The sequence below is a fragment of the Dasypus novemcinctus genome, chromosome 30 (assembly GCF_030445035.2).
Source record: "Dasypus novemcinctus isolate mDasNov1 chromosome 30, mDasNov1.1.hap2, whole genome shotgun sequence".
NCBI classification, from domain to species: domain Eukaryota; kingdom Metazoa; phylum Chordata; class Mammalia; order Cingulata; family Dasypodidae; genus Dasypus; species Dasypus novemcinctus.
Window position 1 is genome coordinate 28853220 of NC_080702.1, and position 10049 is coordinate 28863268.

The 10049-nt window shown below is 65.5% G+C and overlaps 1 protein-coding gene and 1 long non-coding RNA gene across 2 annotated transcripts; one reads left to right on the forward strand and one right to left on the reverse strand.

The window, feature by feature from the left end:
* Positions 1-3: 3 nt before the first annotated feature.
* LOC139437874 (uncharacterized) lies at positions 4-3796 on the reverse strand. Its single transcript, XR_011647794.1, has 4 exons — positions 3698-3796; positions 1683-1888; positions 577-691; positions 4-101 (listed from the first exon to the last, which is right to left on the reverse strand). It is a non-coding gene; the product is annotated as an uncharacterized lncRNA (long non-coding RNA).
* On the forward strand, positions 2260-8306 carry BEST2 (bestrophin 2). The gene is made up of 10 exons (XM_058290566.2): positions 2260-2339; positions 2879-3084; positions 4079-4173; positions 4743-4976; positions 5067-5221; positions 5482-5559; positions 5704-5856; positions 5949-6029; positions 6148-6302; positions 7570-8306. Exons 2-10 carry the CDS (start codon positions 2933-2935, stop codon positions 7967-7969), a joined length of 1503 nt encoding a protein of 500 aa, XP_058146549.1. The 5' UTR covers positions 2260-2339; positions 2879-2932; the 3' UTR covers positions 7970-8306.
* Positions 8307-10049: the final 1743 nt, after the last annotated feature.

A 10049-nucleotide genomic window follows, 5' to 3' on the forward strand; every position in this document is an offset into this window, starting at 1 on the left:
GGCGTCCGCGGGACCCAGGGTCAGCGTGGCTGCATACAGTGGCGCAGGAAGGGCACTGCACAAAAGCGCCACGTCCGGAGAGGGCCGGTCACACCAGAGACCTGGTGAAGACGCACATGAACTGTAGCGACTGTGGAAGAAAGGGGGTCTCGGGGAAGAGAGGAAAAGCCTGCCGTCTCTGTGCGAGGTGGGGGTGAGGGACGCCTGCCCGCTCCTGGAGGCTCCGAGCGTGGGAACCAGGAGGCCCCACTGCCGGCCCCAGGCCGGTGGGGGAGCGGATTAGGCCGGCAGCGGGCCCAGCGCTGCCTGCTGTTTGGTTTGGGAATTAGTGGGCGCCCCGGGCAGAGGCCGGGCCTGCCAGACGGGGGATTAACAGCCTCCGCCCTGCTCCCCAATTCCTGCCCCACAGGGTGGCATCGGCGCTGCCTGGCACAGGGCAGCGACAAGGGACCGACGGAGGGGCAGGATGGCGGAGCTGAGGCCTGCAGCATGTGCTTTCTGCCATCTGAGCTTGTGTCTCAGAATCGGGGGCCCCGGGAGCGGCCGTGCAGAGAGCCACGGCCCCGACCGACTCACCAGGCAGGCCCACCAGCAGGGTCCTCGGCGGCCCCCTCTGCCTCACGGGGCTCCCCGTTACCCCATCATCAGAGCCCGTGGACCGGGGATGAGGGGTGGCAAGTTTCGGGACCGGCTGGGGCAACAGAAACAGGGTGTCTGTGGACCCGCATGAGTCAGGAATTGGTGGCGAGAACGCACACACCTAGGGTCGGTGCTGGGTGTGTCAGGACGCACACGGGGAGCCCGGCGCGAGCCCCGACGTGCCCCCCCGCCCCCGGCCAACTCCCCTGGGTGTGGGCATGCCGGGATTGCACAGATAAACAACAGCGTGGACCACGGCGGGGGAGACCCCAGACGCGGGCCCTGCCTGCCTGAGTTCATCTCCCAGCTCCCCCCCCCCCTCGCTGAGGGAACTTAGTGTCTCCTGGGCCTCAGTTTCCCTGCCTGGATGACAAGAACAGCAGCCTCCCAGGGCTGCCTGGAAGGCTGCTTTGGGACAGCACCAGACACGTCCTCGCCAGGGGAGTGTCTGTTATTGTTTCTCGCCGCGGGAGTGATGAAGTGGGTGCTTGTCCCCGGGCCACCTGCCCCTGCCCCCCACCCCCACCCCGAGAGGTCCAGCACAGGTTCAGGTGTGAGCCTGGGATGGCGTGGGGGGATGGATGAGCAGAAGGGGGCTGGCTCAGGGGGGGGTGGGGACAGGAAGGATGGGAAGGACGGGCCCATCCCGACACTGGCCCCAGGACCCAAAGCCGCTGGCCGCCCCGCCCGCGCCATCCCCTCACCCGGCCTTTATGGGCCAGCCGGCAGCTGGATGGCGGAGGCGAGGGTCCGAGGGAGGCCGGCCTGGGCTGGTTCCTAATTACCCCGGGCGGGGCGGACATCTGTCAGGTCCGGAACACCATGTCCCGGCCATGCCTCGGGGCGGGGCCGCACGCGGGTGGCGGGGGACACGCAGGGGGCGCCGCCTCCCCGGCTGGGACCCCCCGAGCCCCGGCGCCTCCCCCCCCCCCCAGCTAGAGACCTGGCCATGGGGCCGGGTGGGTGTACAGGGGCGCAACCATGGTGCCAAAGGGCCATGCAAACTCGAGTTTCACGACAGGGAGTGTCGGGCGGGATCTCACCGGGAACACGTCCCCGTGGGTCCGTGGAAGTGTGTGCGGTGGCGGTGGGGAGAGTCGCGGCGTTGTGAGCCGATCTTTGTGACACGGTGCCATCTTGGCCGTGCTCCTGGGAGTCTACTCCCCCCTCGGGTCTGGGCAAAGCGGTCGGAGCCGATGTCAGTGTATTTGAGGTGTCCCTCGATGTCTTTGCGACAGTGTGACAGCCCCTGGACCACCGTGGGGATGTGCAGAGAAGCCAGGTTTTACGTGTGTGGGATTCCAGGTGGCCGTAGAGTGATCCGGACTGGCCGAGAAGCGTGGGTACATGTCTCCGGGCCTGGGAAAGGGGACAGCCCCTACGTCCTCCCCCCCAGCTCCAGGTCCAAGAACCCTGGGATCAGCCAGTGACTGGGAGAAGGGCCCCACAGGGCAAAAAAAAGAGGAGGGCAGATTTCTTCCCCCAAACCCAGGCAACAAATCGCTGGACTTCTCCAAACAAATTTCTCCTGCGGCAGCCAAGGAAGGCGGGCCAGGGAGTGGCCGCCCCAGCCCCTTCCCACCCAACTCCAGAGCCATCCCGTCCCTGTCCCTGTGTGTCCCCACACCCAGCCACCCTCAACGCAGGCCAGAAAGGCCCAGGCCTGTGGGGAAGGACCCTGGGGACAGAGGAGCCTGCAGGTAGGAAGCCACAGCCTAGGGGTAGGGAGTGAAGCTGGACAAGGAGACTGATGGTCAGGGTGGATCCCAGAGGAGGGGGCAGAGATAAGGCTGTTAAGTGGGAAACAGACAAGATTGTGCCCCTCCTCCCCCCCCCCGCCAGTCTGAGACAGTGGGGGCTGGGGGAGGGAAGCTAGGGGACTGGGAGCTTGGGAGCAGAGTCCCAGGGCTTTGGAAAGGAAGGTAAGGGTGGAAGGGCCAAGTCTGGGAGCTGCGGGGAGTGGAGCCCGGGAGTGGGAGAGGGGAGGGGGAAAGGGAGAGGAACTGGGAGGGGATCCTGGGAACGGCGAAGGCTGTAGATTGTACAGCGCCTCCGGGGAGGGGGCTGGGATCCGGTGGAGGGTGGCTGCCGGCCTGAGAGACGGCGGCACGCGGGAGGGGAGCGGGGCGCTGGGAGGAGCAGGGAACCCGCACTGGGCGGCGGCCGCGACCCCCCGCCCCCGGCCGCAGGCCCCAGCCTGGCCGTGCCCCAGCTCCCGTTTGGTTCCTCGGCCCTCCAGGCTCGGCTCCGGGTCGAGCCCCCTCTCCCGTGACCCCGCGGGTCCCGCGCCACCATGACCGTCACGTACACGGCCCGCGTGGCGAACGCGCGCTTCGGCGGCTTCTCGCAGCTGCTGCTGCTGTGGCGCGGGAGCATCTACAAACTGCTGTGGCGCGAGCTGCTCTGCTTCCTGGGGCTCTACCTGGCGCTGAGCGCCACCTACCGGTGAGGCTGGCGGGGGGGGGCACCGCGCGGTCCCGGGCAGTTGGGGGGTGCCCACTGCGCGGTCCCGGGCAGCCGTGGGGGGAGCTCACCGCACGGTCCCGAGCAGCTGGGGCGGGAGCCCACCGCACGTTCCCGGGCAGCTGTGGGCAGCTCACCGCACGGTCCCGAGCAGCTGGGGGGGGAGCCCACCGCACGTTCCCGGGCAGCTGTGGGCAGCTCACCGCACGGTCCCGAGCAGCTGGGGGGGGAGCCCACTGCGCGGTCCCGGGCAGCTGTGGGGGGAGCTCACCGCACGGTCCCGAGCAGCTGGGAGGGGAGCTCACCGCACGGTCCCGAGCAGCTGGGGGGGGAGCCCACCGCACGTTCCCGGGCAGCTGTGGGCAGCTCACCGCGCGTCCCCGGGCAACTGGGGGTGGGGGACGACCCACCGCCAGTTCCCGGGCAGGGAAGGGGACCCCCACTACGCGTTCGGGGTAGCCGGTGGGGAGCCCACCGCGCGTTCCCGGGCAAGTGGGGGGGAACCCATCGCGCGTTCTCGGGCAGCTGGGGGAGGAGCTCACCGCGCATTCCTAGGCAGCTTGCGGGGGAGGGGGGCGGGGGGGGGGGAGCTCACCACAAGTTCTCAGGCAGCTGGGGGGGAGCCCACAACGCGATCCCGGGCAGTTGAGGGGGGAGCTCGCAGTTTCAGCGCGTTCCCGGGTAGCTAGCTGAGGCGGCGGAGGGGGAGGGGCGTTCGGGGTAACTGGTGGGGGGCCCACCGTGCGTTCTCGGGCAGCTTGGGGGGGACTCACTACCCGTTCTCAGGTACCTGGGGGGGAACCCACGGCGCGTTTTCGGGTAGCTAGCGGGGGGAGCCCACCGCGCGTTCTCAGGTAGCTGGGGGGTGTGGAAAAGGCCCACGAGAGGGCCCCCTGGGTGCCAGCGGGAAGGGAGACATGCCACCGGGGCGGGAGCCAGTGGCCCTGGCCGTGACCCGCTCCTCCTACCCCCGCAGCTTCCTGCTGAACGAAGGGCAGAAGCGCTACTTCGAGAAGCTCGTCATTTACTGCGACCAGTACGCCAGCCTCATCCCCATCTCCTTCGTGCTCGGTGCGGCCGCGAGTCCCCCTTCCTGGGACCCCGAGACCCCCACTGCTGCCTCTCTGAGACTCCCACCCCGTCCCCTCTCAGGCTATTCTCGGGAGGGAATAGCCTCTCAGACCAGGAGTGCTGCCTGTACCCCGCAGCCCCACAATCCTAGACCCCTCCGGCCTGGTACGGCCCCAAGACCTTGGATGTCACCTGGTTACCGCCCCTGTGTCACCTCAGCGACTCCTGCCTGCCCCAATGACTCCACCCTCCAGTCTAGCCTGGCAGACATTCCTCTGACCTGGCCTGCCCCCATGTGACCCCGGCCTCCCCCTCCCACTGTCCTGGACCCCCAGGGCTCCCCAACAGGGACCCTGCGTCCAACCCCTTCACACACTCCTGCTCGGGGGCATCATGGGACCCCAATGACTCCGTACTGAGACTCCCAACTCCCCAGACCAGGGGACCCTCGAGATGCCCCAGCCTCCCCAGCTCCCTCTGACATCCTCTCACAGCCCGGGGGAGGGGGGGGCCAAGTCCCCAGCCCAGGGTGGACAGTCCCTGACGCAGAGCCCCGACGCGCCCCGCAGGCTTCTACGTGACATTGGTGGTGCACCGCTGGTGGAACCAGTACCTGTGCATGCCGCTGCCCGACGCGCTCATGTGCGCCGTGGCGGGCACGGTGCACGGGCACGACGAGCGCGGCCGCCTCTACCGGCGCACGCTCATGCGCTACGCGGGCCTCTCCGGGGTGCTGATCCTGCGCTCCGTCAGCACCGCCGTCTTCAAGCGCTTTCCCACCGTGGATCACGTCGTGGAGGCGGGTGAGGCCCGAGGCCCAGGAGGGGGGCGGAGGCGGGCGGGGGGGGGGGGGCCGGGGGGCGGGGCGAGTGACCCTGACCCCGCCCCTCCAGGGTTCATGACTCGCGAGGAGCGCAAGAAGTTCGAGAACCTGGACTCTGCCTACAACAAGTTCTGGGTCCCCTGCGTCTGGTTCTGCAACCTGGCAGCCCAAGCCCGGCGCGAGGGCCGCATCCGCGACAGCAGCGCCTTCAAACTGCTGCTGGAGGTGGGTGGTCCCTGGAGGCTCCGGCTGGGGGGGGGGGGGAATCATTCAGGGACAACTGCGACCCCTCCGCGCGCCCCCCCCAGCGAGGCCGACCGCAAACACTCAGGGCCGCCAGCCCTCCCTCACCACCCGCTCTTCTCCCTGGAGCCCGCAGGTGCACACTCCATCACCCACCAGGTGCGCACCTGCCTCCATCCCAGGTACCCGCACTTCATCCCCGAGGTGTGAGCCCCCATTAATGACCTCTGTGCGCTCCCCAGGAGCTGAATGGGTTTCGCGCCAAGTGCGGGATGCTCTTTCATTACGACTGGATTAGCGTCCCCCTCGTGTACACCCAGGTGAGCGCGCTGTCTACACCCGGTGGCCAAGGTCTCGGGGACAAACGGAGACACGACTCCCACATACACACACACCCCCATCGCAGTGACTCCCGGCCCTTGCCCGGGATCCCCGATGACCCCGAGGCCCGCCTCTGCCCCCAGGTGGTGACCATCGCCGTGTACAGCTACTTCCTGGCGTGTCTCATCGGCCGCCAATTCCTGGACCCCGCGCAGGGCTACAAAGACCACCAGCTGGACCTGTGCGTGCCCATCTTCACGCTCCTGCAGTTCTTTTTCTACGTGGGCTGGCTCAAGGTGGGTGGGGCCTCGGGGCCGGGGCAGGAAAGGGGGTCGCAAGGCTCCGCCTGCTTCCGCACAGCCCACCCCGCACCCACCTACCTCCTCAGGTCGCCGAGCAGCTCATCAACCCCTTCGGAGAGGACGACGACGACTTCGAGACCAACTTTCTCATCGACCGCAACTTCCAGGTGACCCTCGCGCCCCTGGCGACTGGTCCCAAGCGACCCTCAAGCCAGTCCCCCACCCCCCCCCCCCGCCCCTGAACCCCGTCTCTCTCTTGAGACACCCGCGTGTCCGCGCCGGCAGGTGTCGATGCTGGCGGTGGACGAGATGTACGACGACCTGGCCGTGCTGGAGAAGGACCTGTACTGGGACGCGGCCAACGCGCGCGCCCCCTACACGGCGGCCACCGCCTTCCTGCTGCAGCACCCCTCTTTCCAGGGTTCCACCTTCGACATCACGTGAGCCAGCGCGCTGGTGGGGGGGGGCGAGGTCGCTGGGGGCCGTTTCGTATCTTGCTGGAAGGTCCCTGATCCGAGGGCAGGGCTAAGGGTTAAATTCTGTGGGACTGGGGGGGGGGGGGACTGGGGGCGGGGTCAAAGCCCTTCCTGGGGGCGGGGCTAAGGTCCGGCACGATTGGACAGGCCGAGGCGGTGCCAAAGGGGTCGGGGCGGGGTCTGAATAAATTTGAGGCTGAGGCCGAGCTCGGACTTGAGGGGTCAAGGTCTTTGGGGGACCAAGGGGTGGGTGGGGCCAGAGGCAGCAGCGTGCCTCGATTCCCACTCTGTCAGTCATGCAGAGGGGCGGGGCCGTGGCGCTGACCTGGGGGGTCGGTGGGGGGAGCTCTGGCAATCATGCAGAGGGGCGGGGCCGTGGCGCTGATGGGGGGTCGGTGGCAGGGGGGGCTCTGTCAATCATGCAGAGGGGCGGGGACGAGGCGCTGACCCGGGGGTCGGTGGGGGGGCTCTGTCAATCATGCAGAGGGGCGGGGCCGTGGTGCTGACCCGGGGGTCGGTGGCTGGGGGCTCTGTCAATCATGCAGAGGGGCGGGGACGTGCCATTGACCTGGGAGTCGGTGGGGGGGCCCTGTCAATCATGTAGAGGGGCGGGGCCGTGTCGCTGACGGGCGGGGGGGGGGTCGGGGGGGGCTCTGTCAATCACGCAGAGGGGCGGGGCCGTGGCGCTGACGGGGGGTCGGTGGCAGGGGGGCTCTGTCAATCATGCAGAGGGGGTCGGTTTGGGGGCTCTGTCAATCATGCAGAGGGCCGGGGACGTGGCATTGACCTGGGAGTCGGTGGGGGGGTTCTGTCAATCATGCAGAGGGGCGGGGCCGTGGCGCTGACCTGGGGGTCGGCAGGGGGGCTCTATCAATCATGCAGAGGGGCGGGGCCGTGGCGCTGACCCGGGGGTCGGTGGCAGGGGGGGCTCTGTCAATCATGCAGAGGTGCGGGGCCGTGGCGCTGATGGGGGCTAGATGGCAGGGGGTCTCTGTCAATCATGCAGAGGGGCGGGGCCGTGGCGCTGACCTGGGGGTCGGTGGCAGGGGGGGCTCTGTCAATCATGCAGAGGGGCGGGGCCGTGGCGCTGACCTGGGGGTCGGTGGCAGGGGGGGCTCTGTCAATCATGCAGAGGGGTGGGGCCGTGGCGCTGACCTGTGGGTCTGTGGGGGGGCTCTTCAATCACGCAGAGGGGCGGGGCCGTGTCGTGACCCGGGGGCCCCTCCCGCAGGCTCGCCAAGGAGGACATGCAGTTCCAGCGGCTGGACGGCGCGGACGGGCCCCTGGGCGAGGCGCACGGCGACCTGCTGCAGCGGCTCCTGCCCGCAGGTGCGCCCGGGGGCCTGCTGGGCCGGCGCCTGTCGCTGCTGCGCCGCAAGAACAGCTGCATGTCCGAGGGGTCCACCGCCAACAGCTGCACCTGCCCCGCCGCCCCCGACGGCGCGGCCCGGGAGTGCGGCTGCGGCGAACTGCTGGAAGCCGGCCCGCGGGAGCCGGATGCCGAGACGCTCGCCGAGCCCGAGCCGCCCCCCCCGGACGACTTACTGGGGGTGACCATACCTGGGCCCCGAGCCCCGGCGCCCCCCTGGCTGCCCAGCCCCATCGGCGAGGAAGAGGAGTCTCTGGCTTGAGACCCCCCAGCTTCCAGGCCCCCCCAAGTCAGGAAACCACCCCTCCACGCCATGCGGGCCGTGTCTGCGTGCCTCCCCACCTCTCACCTTGTCACCTGCTACCCGCACAGGAGCCACCAGCCCTTTGGCCCAGAAGCCCGTGGACCAAAGACGTCAGGGGCGATTCCTCCAGCTTTTTCGAACAGCCTGTCTCTCCCACCAGCTCGACTTCTTGCCACCTCATGCCCAAAAGCTCTCCAACAATGCTTCGTGCCTTTCTTCTTTTCATTAAAACGGAGCTCCCAGGGCCTACCTCACTAAATTGCCCTGAGGAGGGAAGGAAAAATACCACTGGCGTTTGGGACATCATAGGTGCTCAATAAAATGCTACTGGTTTGAACTCAAAACGCACCTGGCCTGGCTTCTCCTGACAGACGTTATGCGAAATAAGATTTGAGAATTTGATAACACTCCCTCCCATACACACACACTTCTTCCCAAACTCTGGAAATGTCCGACAGTGCCAGCACTATCCTGGCAACAGAGCTTCCTTCTGCCACCAATTCAGAGCAGGCAACTGTCCCCAAATTCCCTCCCTTTAGGGCTCCTGGTCTTAATTTTTTTTTTTTAATTTTTTTAAAGATACATAGGTCACACAAAATGTTACATTAAAAAACATAAGAGCTTCCTGTATTAGTCAGCCAAAGGGGTCCTGATGCAAAATACCAGAAACTGGTTGGTTTTTATAAAGGGTATTTAGTTGGGGTAGCAGCTTACAGATACCAGACCATAAAGCATAAGCTACTTCCCTCCCCAAAGTCTATTTGGGGCAAGATGACTGCCAACCTCTGCAAGGGCTCAGGCTTCCTGGTTTCCTCCGTTCCTGGGGCTTGCTTTACTCTGGGTTCAAGGTTCCTTTCTTCCTGGGGCTGGCTTCTCTTTCCTCTGTGAGCGGACTTCCCGGGGCTCCAGCATAAAATTCTAGCATCAGAAATCCCCCCACTCTGTCCCTTGCCGTGTCTTTTATCTATGAGTCCCCACCCACCAAGGGGTGGGGGCTGAACGCCCTAATCAAAACTCAATCCTGCCCAGGTACGGATCAGATGACAAGCCTAATCAGTATCTATTTTTGGAGTTCATCAATTCTGTCAAACTGTGACAGTTCCCATATACCCTACTCCAGGTCTGAATTTAAGCATAGGCTAACCACTCCTGAATTTCCAAGTTCAGCCAGGAAACATCTTCCCCCAGTTCTTGACCCAGAGACTCAACTGCTTTCTTGGTGTCCCCACGGAGGGATCTCGGAGCCACCTGGTACATACTAGCTCCCTATTGTCCCCCCCCCCCGACCTGTCCCACCCTCCATTCAGCTTTGCCCTTCCCGTGATGCGGCTGTGTGGCCTCAGCCTCGCCAACTTCGCTCAGCCCCTCCACATCCGTGTCAGGTAGATCTGCCTTCAATCTGACCCAGAGACCAAGCCCTTCTCCCCGCTCCCAGGCCCCACTCTGGGCTCCTGGCTTCCTGCCTCCACTCTAGTCTATTCCCCACCACTTCCTCCTTTGCTCAGGACCCTCCCTGGCTCCCACCTCACTCTCCGCAAGGCCCTGGAGGACCTGTGACGTCACGTCCCTGCTCCCCTCTCTTCCTCACCATCTCCCTCCCCGAGCTCCAGCCACGGGGGCCTAACTCCCTTGTGCCCACCAAGCGGGTCCTCCCTCAGGGCCTTTGCACGTGCTGTTCCCACTACCTGGATCGCTCTTCCCTGAGATACATGCCCAGTCTATCTCTCACCTCCTTACAGTCTTTGCTCAAATGTCACTTCTTTGGTGAGATCTCCTTCCCTAGCCTTTTATTAAGAATTGGCAATTCCTCATCATTCCAAGTACAAGTTCCAAACACACTGTGTGCCTGGTAATAAATTTTTTTTTCTTAATTTTTATATATTTTCCCCCTTCTCCTCCCATCCTGCTGTTTTTGCCATCTGTGTTGTTATCTTATTTTCTCTCCTCTAGGATTCAACGGGATTCGATCCTGGGGACGTCTGATACGGAGAGAGGTTCCCTGTCAATTGTACCACCTCAGTTCCTGGTCTCTGCTGCA